This window comes from Anser anser (assembly GCF_964211835.1).
Source record: "Anser anser genome assembly, chromosome: 25".
In the NCBI taxonomy this organism is placed as follows: Eukaryota; Metazoa; Chordata; class Aves; order Anseriformes; family Anatidae; genus Anser; species Anser anser.
In genome coordinates, this window is record NC_139746.1 from 2,125,325 (window position 1) to 2,141,565 (window position 16,241).

The following is a 16,241-nucleotide window of genomic DNA, read 5'->3' on the forward strand; positions in this document are numbered from 1 at the left end:
TCCAGGCAGAAAAATTAGATGAAGTGATAATACTGCTTGCAAAAATCCTGGAATAATTTATTGAAGGCTAGAGTTCAGATGAGAAAAATCTATCCTCATCTCCAGCTGGATGAATTACAGATTTGTCAGAGCATTTCAAAGTCATCGTAACGACCCAACACAAAGCAGCGTTCATCTATGGACATTTGGGGGCTACAAACTGGTGCCACTTCAGCCTCTTCTCGCTCCCTTAGGTTTAGGAACAAGAACCCCAATTTACATGATGCTAATCAGCAAGAGTCCTGGGCTGAAATATGGATTACGCTACAGTTTTCTCAGTGATCCGTGCAGAAACTGTTTCCAAATGTCCAACTGTGACCAGATTCGCAACCATATGTAACACTAAAAAATCCTTTGTGGGGAAGCTTGAACGGAGCAGCAGAGGAAAAAGTTCAGCTTTCACAGCTCCTCCCTCACTGAGGCAGAGGATGCAGTAACTTCAGAGGCAGGGGAGCTCTGTAAGACAATTAGTGCTGCTGCTGCACGCTCTGCCTGCTCGCTGGGATTAAACAAGGGCCGTCAGGCTCCCCGAAATACTCAGGAAATACGCCAGACCAAAACACGAACATTTACCCAAGGCGAAACACCACCTTCAAAGGTGACAATACCCTTTTCCTTTCTTGGCTCACTGCTAACGTTGCACAACGAAGATAAAATCCAGCACCGGGATGGTTTTACTCGTCTGGTAAGTCTGCAATGTCCTTACCTGTAAGAATGATGTTGGGGATGTTTCCATGGCTGGAGTAATTCAGCTGCTGCGAGTCCTGCAAGCTGCCATGACTGCCGGTAAGTCCCATCATGGCTGCCTGGGAGTAGTTAAGGGTGGAACAAGGGCTGTACAGGCTGTTGGAACTAATGGCGTTTTCTATCATATTAAACTGTTCGAGCTGAAGACCAAGGTACAAAGGAAATTATTACTTCCAACCGTCAAGAAACACAGCAAAAATAACTTACAAAGCTCAAGTATGGGAAGTAGAGTTGAGAAAGACAGGCAAACAAATTCATCTTTAGGTTTTGTTGATCAAAATACGGTCTATTTTCACTTAACTTTCCAGAATACTTCACTGCCAAATTCAGAGTGCAGGGAAATGAGGGGAGAATTGATGCCAAAATAAAACTGTTGCTTTCATTATCGGAAGAACAAAAGAAAAGGTAGCTTTAAAGCAAGGTAAAATAAACAAATAAATGAAACAATTCATGCCATTAATTCAGGTATCTGCCCATCAAGCACTGCCTCTCAGAAGCCGTCTCACTTTTATCTGCTACCAGAGCATGTTTAACAGCTGAATGAATCAATGCACTGGATGGCCAAAGCAACGAGGGTGCAGGTCTGCCTGCTAGGTTTTGGTACTGTACATGACTTGTTTGCCAATTTTAGGAGTAAACATTGTTAGCGCATACACGTGAACCCTTCCCAAATGTGGCTGTAGCCACAAATGTCTGCATTTATTTATTTTCATTATTTCTAATCCAATAAACTTGGCAGAACACCTTGAAAAACATCTGCTATGTTGGCTAAGAGGGAGGAAAGGGGAAAAGAAGAATGGGGAGGAAAAAAAAGAAAAGAAATCCCTAAGTATTGCGAACTAAAAATGAGAGGTAAACTTAAAAGGACAAAGATGTGCTATCACACAAAATAATCAGGAGTTGAATTATATTTACTTTAAGCTGAAAGTGGCCGAAACATAGCTGAAAATCTGAGATGAATTTGCTCACCTGATGGGATAGGGCATTAGCCTGCCTAGCTGTCATCTGCTGATCATAATAGGAGTCACCAAATACACTCCCCAGAATGGAAGAATGCTGAAAACAAAACAGAGTCTTTATGGTGCAAAAATCTCACAAACAGAGGTACCCACGGCGTGCAAGTGACTCGAGCCTTCCAACCGATGCTTCTCAGAAGTTAGTTAGCAGTGCCCCGTTTTATTACCAGCCACTAACCACCACCAAGTCCGTAAATATTCAGCGTTTCCCTCCAACACACAAATCCTTCCACGTTACGCTGCCTTCCGTTAAGCACAAAAATACAGTCAAGGAAACCAAACAAACTTCCTCACGGAGGACATACAACATATAAAACTTCTGATTTATGAGTACAGACAAGTGCGCTAGGTAAGACGAGAAATAAAAATCGCTCTGCAACTGCAGCTTTTTGGTGAACTTCTTTGTTCTGGTGAGAGACGAACCCAGACAGAGCCAAACTGCGCGTTCAAAACGCGATGCAAAGCTGATCGCCAGCACACAGGGAGTGGCTAACTCACTGCCTCCGCAGCCTCGTGTCCGCTTAACGGCCAGCTTCACCGAGAAAACAACATGCCAGAACAAAATTGACATTTTACAGTCATTGCACTTCAGCTGGAGATCAGAAAAGTTAACAAGAAGGCCCAGTAGAGCATGGAACCAGTGGTTCAGAGACAAGAATCTCAGGAGGAATTGTACGGCCTTGCTAATTTGACTGTCCGCTCAGCATGGCAATCATTTACCAGTGATTCTCCATCATTTACCAGTTATTCTAAAGGTGACCAAGAATTTTAGGTCAGTATTTTAATAATGCTCAGCACTACCCCAGAGAATTGCCACACAGAAGAGAAACCACAAAGAGATCGCTCCGTATCTCAAACCATCGCAAGCAAGCTCACAACGGAGCATCTATAAAAGATGGTGTGTACAAGAGCCGATTTGCATGGAGTTAAATACCTTGCATAGCATTTTCCAGCTGTTTTATCTGCACATTAAAAGAAGAAGGCTACAAATTTTCTCCTTAAAAACCTAAGCAGCGTATGTAATTAAGCAGAAGCCTAGGAGGTACAAGGACGGTTACACCAGCCGCCAGTCAGAAACGCTGAACAAAGATCAAGGTACTCAAAAACACGGGGTGATGTCCACAACAGTGAACATGAAAATCATCTCAGCGAACAGCACGCCACATTTTAAGCATTCTCCTCCTACATCGGTAGCACATCTCAGTTTTATTTGCAGGCTGCATGCAAGGAAAAGAAGGAAAGTCTTGCACAAAACTGCCGACACCCTCCAGGAGAGGGGACTAGCATGAAAGAAACAATCATCTGTTCTTTTTAAAGCAAGCAAAACCTTTCCCACCTCCAGCCAGAACCCTCAGCTATCACATTAGACGGACGTTTTCGGATAAATGTGGCATCAAGGGAGGAATGCACAGCCCAAGAACAAGGCTCTGTGGGGAAGGTCGCTGAGTTCAACACGAGCCGCGCGTGCTGCACAGCTCCTTGCTGAGCAGATCCTGTTTGATCCCAGCACCGCCTGGAGCATCACTGCGAAGCGCTTTCCACCAGCTGCACGCGAGGGTGTGGGCAGGGTTCGGATGCCCTTTGAGAAGAGAGAAATTTGCTGCAGAACGGCGCTGCTGGATAACGTCGGGAAGTTGAAACACAAACCTCACGGACCTCCGAGGGGCTGCGCTTAGAAGCGTGACATTGGCAGGGTCAGGAATAGCAGCAGACAACTGCCTCCAAATCTTTGTCAGAGATCATACAGGGACTTCTCAGTAAGAAAGGGTTTGACTGAATGAAGCTGCCTCTTCCTTACGACTGACTAAATAGGGCCTGAATAGGTTTTTATGGACAGAAGTAAGATTTTGATTCACTGAGTTCACTTTCCTGGGCGTTTATGATGTGTCACAGCTGTGACTGCAGAACAGAAATGACAGCTTTGCAACTGAACGCCCTACTCAGTGCTCTCCTAAGAAAGGGGTAAAAGCGGGAACTTGGAGACTCTCTTCCCATTTACCACCCGGTCCTCAGCACCACAGGGGGCTGCTCCATCCCTGTGAGACTGGGCTGCGAGGAAGTGACCAAACATCACAAGAGCACGTCGCACCGGATGAGAGGAAAGCAAAGCCCTGCTGTGAGGTTATACTTAAAAAAAAAAAAATTAAAGGCACTTTCCTTCTTTAAACCACTGACATCTTGCTTGTTGCCCTGTTACACTTTGATCGGCATGTTTTGATGGCTACTCAACCTGTTGCATGTGCTGCGTGAAAAAACAGAGTGTAGAGAGCATAGAGCTAACTGGAGCAGGCAGATCAGGACCAGGCAGCTTCACTATCACGGCAAAATCATTCCCATCCTAAGCAGCAGACACAGCTTCAGAACCGTGTGATGTTTTACAACAATCTCTAACGAAAAACGTGCACTTCAGGATGTCACCTACTCCATGTAAATCAAAGCTGGTTTGGACCAGCACTAGAAATACAGTTTCTACTTGAGAGCTCCAAGGAGAAACAAAGTATGGGTTTTTTTCTTCATTTAATTTTTGACATCTCATTTTTACAGGAGCTTTTCAGAAGTAGGGCAAAACCTAAGATTTTTGCATTCCACTAAGCACTGCTCCCAAGCTAAAAAGTTTAGGCAACATGAAAAATAATGAACAGGAGACCAAAATCTACTTGTGCAAGTCTACCTTCGTAACCCCTAACAAAACTTACAAGCCCATGTTTTCCCTCAGCTCTGAAGTGTACCAGTTATTACATTTTTAAGCACTGAATCTCCCAAAGGAAACCAACTGGAAATGTCATTACTTCAACACTTCAGAGTCCTAAAATAATTTATTAACAACTCTGAAAAACATCTTGCTAACACCATCTCCTACAGAAACACTAGATGAGGTCTGTTTTGTCAACAGTACATCTCCTTGGGTTAATGATGTGGTGACTGCAAGAAAAAAAAGAAAACCACACAACCTCTGGCTTAAATTATTCGTCTAAAATACATACCATATTATCCAGTATTCAGCCATTCTGCTAAAAAAAAGCAGACTTCTATCTAATTGGAAGTGTATGCCAGGTGTTAGAGGAGAAAAGCACAGTAGTAATAAACAAGCCACCGTCAGTGAAAAGCCATGCAAACACAAAGCTGAGAACTACAAGCAGAGCTTTTCAATTCGTGTTTGAACAGGAAGGCCTTCATGTAACAAACAGCCAGCTAAAACACGAGAGCAAATAGATTTGGAGATGTGGAAAGATGAAAAAAAAAAAAAAGCTTCTGGTGAATGAACCGTATGTGATAAAAATCAAACCACAGATTTCTATTTTTAGAGCATGTCACTCACATCACACTGATTCACTGCAGAATGATTTAACCTAAAATTAATTGGAGAAACAGGAGCAAGTGGGAGACGTCTACCCGGTCACACCTACTTTATTCCACTCTCACCAGCCAGTGCCAGACCGTGCCACAATGGGAACGTTCTGGTGTTGGAACCAACCTGCTTCTACTTGTGGCAGATTATTCTACAGACTAACGGATCCTGCTATTTGGGAGCTGCCCCCATAATCACAACCCAGCTTTTTCTTTCCCCATTGCTTCTCTCCACACCTGTATTTGCAGCCTCAAGAAGTCCGCTGCCACAGGCAACTCGCTCTCCACTGCTACCTTTTGGTTTATTGACAGAGGTAGGAAAGCTGCAGTGTTTTTATTTTAGCCAAAGTAAAGAACTGCGTGGATACTTTTAAAGAGGACAATACTGAAGTTAAGTAGTATTAATAAACCCTTCTCATTTTGCATGACTTACGGTGTCCTGCTTGAAAATAGCAGAACACAAGCAAGAGTTTACAGGGTAAAACAGGCCCAGCAGGTAAAATCATAGCCAAGCCTGCACTCCCTACACTCCAGTACTTTGGACTGACCGGCGGCAACAAGCCTGTGGACAAAACCAAGAGTTACTGAGAAGTCAAGGGGGAAAGAAAATCAAACACAAAATCAAAATCGTCTGTGCTGCCCAAGTGACAACTTGACCTGAGAATTTGCAGCAAGACTGGCAACAGCTTCGCTCTAGGTGACAGCCTAGAGAAGTAAGGTTGCGTGTTTCCTCTGAGCCACACACAGAACACAGCAGAACTGGCAGAAGCAGGCAGAAGGAAGAAGTTAAGAAGCAATTAAGCAAGGGTTAAGAAAATCCAGACAGTCCTGACACTCGGATCTCTTACTGAGCTTACCAGTGACCTGTCTCTGGCTAATGGCAAGGAGAGACGAAGCTTCTGCTTTGGAACCATGAAGGGGCAGCACTTATTTAGATAGGATCCTCCTTACAGCCTTAAACGTTAAATGACGAAACAGAAAATGTATTTTCAGACTCTGTTGTGATGCTCTGTAAGAATTTTGTTCACCTTGTTTCTACAGGTGGGATTTGGGAAAGGGACAGCCACGTGGATCTATTTCAGGAACATCAGATTATTTTTGTGCTGAAAACGCACTCGGTTCCCTTACAATTAGGGCACCCTTAAAGAAGGCTTGCTTTTAATTGTCTTGCAACTGCCAGATAAGAATTCCCTTTCACAGGTTTACATGCACACTGAGCTAAGACTTGCATATAGGACACGTGGATGTACAGATATACATACACAGGAAGAAAAACCAGGTGGCATGCAAGACAGCATTTTCACTAACCCGTTACTTTCAGGCCACAGATTGCTTATTTTAAGAGCATTTTCTGCAATGTTTTCTTTCCAAGTGTACGTTCCCATGTGAAAAAGGTCCTGATGTAAATGTGTTTGGCCATACAAGTGAGATTTAGTGCTGCAGGAAGTTTTCCTGCTACAGGAGGCACTTAACAAGCTTCCCTCTCTCTCTCCCCTGCCCTCCCAACCTTATCTGTCAGCTCCTCCACAATATGACTAATTGAAAGGGATACACCTCGAGGTTCTGTCCATGGTACACCCCACAGAAATAACCGTGTTAACAGTGCTCAAGCGAGTAGCTTTGATCAATAAAAAGGCAATTCACCAGCTATTGAAAAACTCTGGAACTGAATGAAACTGCAAACAAGATGAGACACCAGGAATGCATGAGGCACATACAGTTACAGTGAGGCAACTATGGGTCAGTAATGGAGAGACTCAACTAAAAACAAACACGAGAAGCAAGGCCTGTGGAAGCACAGAGTCCCTTACTTGAGGGGAGCTGCCAGGAGAGAAGCCTTGATTGGAGACAGGAGAGGTGGGAGACTGGTTGGCTGGGGAGCCAGCATTACTGCGGTACTGCTGGAGTGAAGCCTACAGAACAACACAGAATTAAAGACCATGGGATTGATGGAAGGTTGGAAAGTTATCAACTGCTGGCGCACACAGCTTGAGGAAGCTGGGAGAACCATCCTCTTCAGCAGCTCTTGGCTATATATGAAGACACGATTGCTGTGAACAATGCCGCAAAAAGGAGAAAGTTAAGGTACCGGCGTTGGCAAGGTCTCGTCTGGCTGAGATCTAAGAGCAGGGCAGGGCTGTTGTACAACCAAACTATTTAAATATTTTTTTCCCCACTGTTTTGAGTTCGATTAAAAGAAAAAGTTGGTCAGCGAACAATTTAGGGAAAAGCAGTCTCAAAATCTGGGAGTATTTTCAAGTCAAATTCGATTGCCATACCCACACATTCTTAGCCTGCGTTTACAACACTCTGGAAATCCGTCTCACCTTACCCTGCCTAATCTTCAACAGCCTAGCTGTGTTATCAAGATCAAAGGGCATAACCACAAAGACCAAAATCCTTCTCAAAGCTGCATTTCACCCCAAGACATGGAACAGACACTGTCTGAAAATTCACGAAATGTTTTGCAGGTTTAATATTAGTTATATTTATATTGTTCTCAGTCTTCCTGAGAACACCTTTTCAAAGATTTACCTTTTTGTTGCTCACAGAGAACCCTAGGCTTGAACAAATTAAAAATCTCAAAGGCATTTGAATAGAATGCTGCAGTAATTAATGTAAACTAAGTACAGCTCTTCCTATTATATTTGCCTTAGAAATTTACAGATGATTGAAGAAAACCTGCAATCCAATAGTTCTAAGAAAAGGAATAATTTAATCAGAGAGCTATGCGGTGCAGGAGAATGCGAACAACCAATGCTTTCTGACATTAAACTCTACAGATCTCAAGAAAATGTCTTAACCTTTTTACATTATGTATTGCTACTGATGCACTTCAAGCAGACATCCAAACTACAGCAAAAGGAATTTCAATACTGTTTTAATAACCTGCACGGGAGTTGTCAGTGAGACTGTAGCACAGCTCAAATGGCTTTGTGATAAGCTAGCTTTAAATTTTATTTATATGCAATTTCAGTTGCTTTAAAAGATAAGCATAGCACCCAAAAAGTTAAGGTGATAAAGAAGTTTAGGATGAGGAAAGCAACACAGAAAGCGAAGAATGAAAATCATCTGTACTAGTAGCTACCCTAAGTATTAGAATCAAAACATTTGGACACATTTTGAGTAGGTCGGTATCCTTTCCACTGCCGGAATTGGCCTTCTTCTTCCCCTTCTAATCCTGAAAGGGAAGTAGCTTCCTTCAAGAAGCACTTACCAGCACAAATCGTTAAAATTTCATCCACAAATGAAATCCATGGTCTAGTGCTAGATCAATAAAAAACGAGTTCTCCCCATTATCTAACCAGTTACTGTCATTACAACACTGCCAGGAGGACACTACAGGTCAGGCAACCAGGATCTGATAGAGCAGGGGCACAATGACCAGAGAACGAGCTGTGAAATTCTTCCTCAGCTAGCTTGTTACCCTGATCTCGCTCTCTATTCTGGACTTTTATATGCAGAGAGAGAGAGAACATTTCACAACAAACCATGGCAAAACCAGCACGGAAAGAAATCTGCCCAGAAATCATCACTCCTGTGTAGGTATATAACCCATTTCCTATCAAGATCTAAAAGCAGCTACAAATCCAATTTTGGGGGATAATAATGTATGCTCTATAAATCCTTTAAATGAAAGGTTTCTAAATATAGAAAGTGCCTGGCTCTCTCCAACTTCGGGAAACTGCTTGTTAGCAGGTTTCTTGATCAAAGTTCTGTTAACTCCTCAAGCCTACGGCATTTTGGAGGTGCATTATATTTAACAGCCTGAAAAAGTATCAATGCAACAGCAGCAGCAAGCTATAAAATAAATGCTGATATCCAGGATTCAGGCTGCTCTAATCAAACACGAAGTCACAAGTGACACCATTTTATGAAACTACGGCCACCGTAAGCACACCCGAAAACCAAGTTCTGTCTATAAAGCATTTGAAAATGGATTAAATCAAAACCATTCTACTTCAGACTCCACCTAGAAGTGTACCTATCACAAGGGCTGTCCAGCTTGAACCCTGACTCTATGTTGCACGCTACCACGTTTTCAAAATGAAAGCTTTATCTTTTTCAGCTCTACCCACGCTTACCGAGTTGATGTCTATTCCCATTGATGGTTGGGTCTGGCTACCCGGAGGTGACTGTGGGATGGTAGAAGGTACCGTGACGGAGAGTGGGGGGAGTTGTGTTCCTCGCTGTAAACCAGAGGTCTGCATTAAAGGAGTATTCTGAGGCAGGGTACTTGCCACCTGGGTCTGCTGCTGTTGCTGGGAAGTTGTCTGGGTAAAAAATGGGTATGGGGGAAGCTGCTGTTCCAGAGACAACGCATCCATAGCCACGGCCTTAAAAAGAAAAATAAAAATCATCCACACTGGCAGGTAACTCCCCTTAATTTTCAAGCATATTAAGTTTCACATCAAGTGAACCACACTAAATCATTCTTGCATTTTCAAATGTTACCTAAAGGTTTAAAGACAGTCAAGACCATATTTCAGAGGACTTAGTATCATCTTCGCTGTACAATAAGCAAAAGCCCAACTGAATGTCCAGATGAGGAATTGAAAGCTAGTCAGTACTGGAATCGCATTATGAAATCAATTTTAAAAGCTAACTGAGCTTCTCACATGGATTAGAGAAATGTCTTCCAAATTTCATGGACAACGTCTTCAAAAGAAAAGTGTCTTGATGTTTAGCAAGGTTTTAGAAAAGTCAAAGTAAAATCTGTGTCCTCTACAAACCTCTCACTTTTTAAGGTACAGATTAACAAACACATTTAAAGAAGATTACAGAACAAGAAAGATGAAGTTACAGTCATTTACCCCCTAGGTGAAGTAAAACAAATCACCTGTGACCAAAAATTGTAATTCTCCAAGCAAGGTCCTACCTGAGTAATTGGTGACAAAGGGGAAAGCGTAGGAGACATTTGCTGTGACTGTGGTCGCCTCGAGTCTGCGCTCAACGAGAGAGGGCTGACGGTGGGCTGACGGTGCTGCTGGGAAGGGGCTGGCGTCGTTGTCATTCCTGCCAGTAAGGAACAAACGAGCTCAAATGGGAACGGAGCAACGGTTCGTTGATACTGGTACAGAGGTAATTACTTGATCTGTCAAAAATGTACGGCCTGGGTTGACGACGCAAAGTGCTGAATGTGCCTAGGCCAATCAGGCTGAAATTCGTTAGCTAATTTGCAACTTTGTCAGGTTAAAAAGCATCAGGAAGAGAGCAAGATCCCTGTGGTTGTTTATCCTGAACCTAAACCAGTCACAGTTGTGCAGGACTGTGCACAGATACCGACTTGGAATTGAAATAAGCAGACCAGCTCCAGAAGCACTGTGCTTCCCCAGTGGTTTATGGAAACAATAGGCACCGTTCTCGCACGCCCCTGGGCTGCACACAAAGAGTCCAAGAGCAGCATGTTCTCCTCTATTTGTAAGAGCTGAAACTTCAGGAAGAAGATAACAGATCATGTAACAAGACTAATCAGAAGGCACTTGTGTTATTATAAAAAGCAAACATCTATTTAATGGAAAATGCAGAAGAAAAACTGGTTACACAGGACGTACTCCATTTTAATGGCATACCAGTGCACAGGAAGGCAGGAAATATCCCTCGCACTCTAAAGAGCCCTGACCTAGCAGGGGTTAGGGACAGACTAAAAGTAATTTAGCTTTACTCAAATTCAAGATAAAACCTGCAAGCTTTGAAGCCTCTCCTGTTTTCTGCCTCACCCTAGAGGAACTGAGACACCCTGGAAAGCAATTTCAGGACAATCTCTCTAGTGAGCTGTTCTTCCAGAGCTGCCAGAAAGGAGGAATTCACAAGAGCCTGAGAGCTCCTCAGCACTTGGCACCTGCTCAAGGCTTCCAGGCAGGCTGCCAGGGAGCCAGGAAGTCCGGGCTGCCAAGGAGCCAGCAGGCAAACTGGCTCTAACTGAGCAGATTCTGAAGACTGCCTGGCTTCCCGCACGATGTTTTCAAAAATCAACACCGTCTCATGGAACATGTCAGCGAACTGACAACCTCAAATGCACAAATGTGTAGCCTAAGTTGCTGGCAGTTCTTCATAACCTGACAGGTGTTTTTCCCCACCTTTACTTGGGGCTGCTACAGGCATGTCTGCACAATGCACAGAGCTCCTACAAAAGGCTCAGAAGTGTTTACATTTTCTGCTCAAGATCTCGAAGATAAGGAAAGGAAAGGAAGGTTTGAGAATATCAGTTTAAAAAAAGCCAAAACACTGACTACGCCATTGATTAAACTATGGGAGAGTCTCCAACACAAAGCAGCAAACTCATCAATGAATGTACCTTTCTCATTTGTAATATCTTTCATAGATCAGGAAATGTTTTCAAAGCAATTACATACCTACTGGTTTGCTTTTATACCATTTACTCTGCTAATTACGGGTAGCGCAAAAAATTTAGCAACCCGGTCTGGCCTAACTCCATGGAAGTAGTTTGTTTCTTTTTATATACACACCACCTTTCTTAACAAAGCCTTGCTACGCTCTACTTGAATGAGAGCCCATCCCTGAAACTTTGTGTAGTCTGTTTTGAGACCAGAAAGCTTTCTGAAGGGTGCCAAAAGCTGCTGATTTCCTCTCTACTTAGAGGGGTAAACTGTATTCTTGCTTCCTTCTTAAATGTAACTGCTCAGCCATAACACTACATTAACCTGATTAGAATTATTTCCTTTTTACCAATAGATGAGAGGATTTTTAAGTGGGTAAGTGAATCCTGCCTAACACAGGAAATACATTTCTATTTTTGGATAGAGCACTTTTCTTCTGTTCTAGGAATCAACCGGCTGCAATTGTCACTGACAATAAAACGCAACCCTACTCACAAGGAGGACCTCGGGAAATTATTAAAAAAATAACAATCACCAGTTTAGGCCATTTGCTTAAGTTAACTAGTCTTGAAATTATCAGTTGATCAGTAGGAACATTATAAACTGCCAGCATGGCTTTTTTTTATTTTTTTTTAAATAAAACTATCAGTATTGCCAAAGTGCAAAAGCCCCAACAAAGCTCAGACTCATGCTGAACAGCTCAAACAGCAGCAGCATTTTGCAAGTACTTGCAACAAAAACTACGCTCAAAAGGCAACGATTTCGACACAAAGGCACCATAGTGAGAGTGAAGTGTGCACTTGGTATTGCTTCCCAAAGCCCTTCTGTATCATGAATCCTGACTACTGAGGATATTTTCAAAAATCAGGCAATCAAGCTTAGAAAAACTAGCAAACCTTGTAAACTCTCCGTATCATTTTGACTGCTCAAAAGACAAAATCTGCTTCAGGTGAAGCAAAATACGCTCCAAAAGAATCCTCACTGGAAAAAAAAGTATTCTAAAGGAATGAAAACAAAAGGCCTACTTAAGGTATTTCCATAATTCAAATGCTGTTAGGATTAAGTAGAATGAATTACAAGGGAGGCACGTTTTGGATGCTATAGTCTGTCCTATAAAGTCATATACAAACAACAAAAAAGCAGACTTGGGCATGAAGAACTTGAAAAAAATGTAAGGATATTTTTAAGTCAAAGCTAAATACAGCTTTATCACTTTTTCATACAGAAATGGCTTTTAAAAAACTTGTTTACAAAGAGAAGTCAGTCAACAGAAGTACAATTACCCCTCAGACAAAACAGTATTATTCAGCAACGCGACTTCCATGCTGTAAGACAAGTGACATATTACGGACAATCTGTTAAAACACCGCAGAATCGTGATCTTACCCTGACTGGCAGTGCTGATGCCCAAGTGAGTCAGATTGGCAGCAAGATTTCCGGTACTATTGGAGCTACTCAGGGCTGGGAATGTGGATTCCTCAGGATCTAACGGTGTTGGGAGAGGGGAAGGGAAATGGATGTTTGTCAGGTCTGGAAGGGAGCCACCCGTGTTATGTGTAGCAGGAATCAGCGTTGTAGTGTTTTCCTGGTCAGCTGATGGAAAGATGCTAAATAAAGGAGAGAGGAAAAAAGACAACTCAGTTTAAATTTCAGCCTGGACAGATCCGTACAAAATCATTTTCAAAAAAGGGAGGTGCCATATACAGAAACATATAGTGTATTTTTGATAAACCAATTAGACACATAATAGACAAGGGGACACTCACACTAGTTTTGGCTTATCTTGCATCTATTCAAGAGGAAATTCAAAGTACAATGGTCTTTCTTAAAGATCTCAATGCTCTTTAAAAAGATGCTCAAAACTTACTTGATTCCTGGAACTTCACATGATTTAGGTCTTGATGACCCAGTCTAAAACAGAAGGAGGAAATTTTTAGAAGCAAAGATACTTGAGATTAATGTTTATGACATTTTATTCAGAAAAATTTATTTATTGCATTTCTAGAGCTATGCTTCCACGCAAGAGCTCTGTGAAGGTCTTAGAAAAGGCATGTCATCTTTGTTTCCTTTATCGATTGACCCAACAAGGCTCAAATTTAAAGAGTTTCTCCTGATATAATCAAATAAAATACATATAAAGTGCCTTTCTGATCGAATGGTTAATGATGTGTTGCTAAATATAGCATTTCATCTCTGATCTCTGGAAGTAGTTGTTTGGCAATATTTAGAGCATTAGTATACCTAAACATGTTTAGAAAATGAAACCTCTACGCTTTGAAATGTGAGATTCCTACCTTTTTAGTGTCCCATCCTTGCTTAGAGAGGGTTTTGTCTGCCTCAGAGGTGGTTTCCTCCATTCCAGGGACAGTCAGCAATAAAACTAAAAAGAATGATAACAAAAGGAAGCTTTTCAGAAATAAATTTTCAGATTAGGAGTTTAACTATTTTCGAAACTCTTGTTATTATTCAACATGGGAGTGGTACTCTACTGTTTTGAGATCATCAAAATTAGAAAAGCAAACACCGAAACAGACTAAGATAATATTTTATCAACATGGAGAAGTTCCCAGTGTCAAAAAAAAAAAAGTTAGCTGCAAGTAGAACAAGATTTTAAAAAGCAGGTATTCGATTCACCTTAAATTCAAGGAACTTTCAAGCTGCAGTTAGAACAAAAAAAAACACATACTTTTCAGTACTTTTAAAAATTTTCGTGTCCAATTTCATCCATTTACATCTAAATGGAAAAATGTATGCTGGTACCTAGTTTTTCCTACCTTTCACATTTTACACAAGTGAGATACACCTGTTACATCTAATGGGTGGCCAATGGGACAACTCTGGGGTGATAAAATCCAAACTGTATCCCCTGGGACAGAGAAACACTATAAAGTTTTCCATATTCCAAGCGTGTCTGTTTGTTCAAAGCAATCAGCTGTTGCATCGTGCTAATAGCAAAGTGACAAAGAAACATCAAAAGGAAGTACAGTAAGGGAGATTCAAACTGATGACCAGGAGAGTCGTATGATTAAATTCGTATTTAAGCAATATACTGTAAGATGACTGCTATTTAATGTTTTTACAGCGCTAGAAGCATTATTTGGGAGAGCTGCAGTACAGTGCACAGGCATCCGAGTGATGTGCATCCACCTATCTCTGGGGTGTTGTTCAAGGAATAAATTCTCTAGACAGATTTAGGAGCTTTTAATGCATTTCTTGAACTGGCAGCAGAAACAAGGGCCAGCAGAGGGCACCAAAATTGTTAGTGCCTGAGGGCTGTGCTGCTCCTAGCTTGTAACTGGAAATATTATTAGAGTATCATTTGTAAACATAGCCTCTGAGGGCATATAAACTGGGGGTCTCAATCCCATAAAAACTAGATGAAGTCTTGCTACTTCATGATATTATATCTTAGTATTATGCCGTTGTTTTTGTAGCCTGTCACAGTCTTAATGCAAGAGGCTTATTCAGAAAAATACTGAAAAAAAATCTTAAAAAAAATTCTGAAAGCCAGCTCAAATTACATAGGTCTCTAGGTGAAAAAATCAAGATATTTTGGAATTTGCTTCTGGTCTTCAGCGTGCATGCACTTCAAGATTTAAGTTCTATCACAGAGTCAATATATCCTGTTAAGCAATGGCATGTGAAAAATTACATTAAAACTCTCAAGGTTTTGTGACAGATTTACAGCTTTGCATATCAAAACTTTGGTCTCAGATGGAAAGTCAGATATCTATCAGATTAACTTGCCAGGAAAAAAAACAGCCACCTTTAATATTTCAATGCAGAATCAATTTCCAGAATTTAATTTTTGATAGCTAGTACTTAATGAAGTTAACAATGTGAAATTCCTCAAGTCATTAGTGTAAAATTGACAAATTAATACCCAGGTCCAAAAGAAACACCTATTACAGCAATTTTCTCCACTGGGGTGATAAAACTTGCTATGGCACACAGCAGCCTGTCAACAGCTGCTCAGTATCCTACATGAAATGCCAGTGGGTCTCTAACTTGTCTACAAGCTACTGGAAACCTCTAGCACCCCTGACAGCAGTCTAACCACCAGCATTCCACAAATCCAGATTACTTTTCCCCACAGGGCAAGTTCATAGAATGACTGGATATGGAGTGAAGGAAAATGCTCCGTCTTAGCTTTGTCTAAGCTTTTTTGGACTTCATTATACAGAAGAGTACATGAGGTCCTTTGTTCAAACTGTTCTTTAACCAGATCTAGAAAATGTTATGCATATATGTAGAAATAGACGAACACCAATACACGTGCATATAATCTGAAGTACAATGCTTCTAGTACAACAAATTTTTTTTTTTTAGTGTTTTTCTCTGTTACCTCTTTTCTGCTGCATGTCCTGTGACCCTCCTGAAAAGGATTCTTGTTGAGCTGGAGTCATAGTACTCTGGTGCAAGGCAGAATCAGAATTCGTCCTGAAAAGAAGGCAAAACAAATTATTTTTATTGTCAGCTCCTCCAAATGAAAGAATGCTTAATCTCATACAATTGCAACCAACTCAGGAAAACCTGCATTCACTCCGCATTAAAAAACAAAATCTGTATTTGGCATACACCAGGCATAATTTCTTTGTGAAACAATCAATTCACAGAACACAGAACAGAATTAGTTCAAGTTTGAAGAGTAATTGTTTCAATAATGGGATTGAGAGGGATACAGGAAAAACTGTTTACCATAGTTAGAAAATAATTTGATATGCTTTGTTAAGATTGTGCATGATCAAAT

The 16,241-nt window shown here is 41.4% G+C and overlaps 1 protein-coding gene across 4 annotated transcripts in view; it reads right to left on the minus strand.

The window, feature by feature from the left end:
• CRTC1 (CREB regulated transcription coactivator 1) overlaps positions 1 to 16,241 on the minus strand; it is a 52,904-nt gene that overhangs the window by 10,997 nt on the left and 25,666 nt on the right. For 2 of the 4 annotated variants that reach the window (XM_083811195.1, XM_083811196.1), the window contains exons 5-13: positions 15,837 to 15,931; positions 13,786 to 13,871; positions 13,359 to 13,402; positions 12,878 to 13,098; positions 10,030 to 10,166; positions 9,236 to 9,487; positions 6,962 to 7,063; positions 1,756 to 1,842; positions 746 to 926 (exon numbers count right to left, since the gene is read on the minus strand). In XM_083811195.1, coding sequence (XP_083667321.1) covers positions 746 to 926; positions 1,756 to 1,842; positions 6,962 to 7,063; positions 9,236 to 9,487; positions 10,030 to 10,166; positions 12,878 to 13,098; positions 13,359 to 13,402; positions 13,786 to 13,871; positions 15,837 to 15,931 — 1,205 coding nt within the window. The remainder of the gene's footprint in view (positions 1 to 745; positions 927 to 1,755; positions 1,843 to 6,961; positions 7,064 to 9,235; positions 9,488 to 10,029; positions 10,167 to 12,877; positions 13,099 to 13,358; positions 13,403 to 13,785; positions 13,872 to 15,836; positions 15,932 to 16,241) is intronic. The other 2 variants (XM_083811198.1, XM_083811197.1) reach the window with 1 other exon arrangement.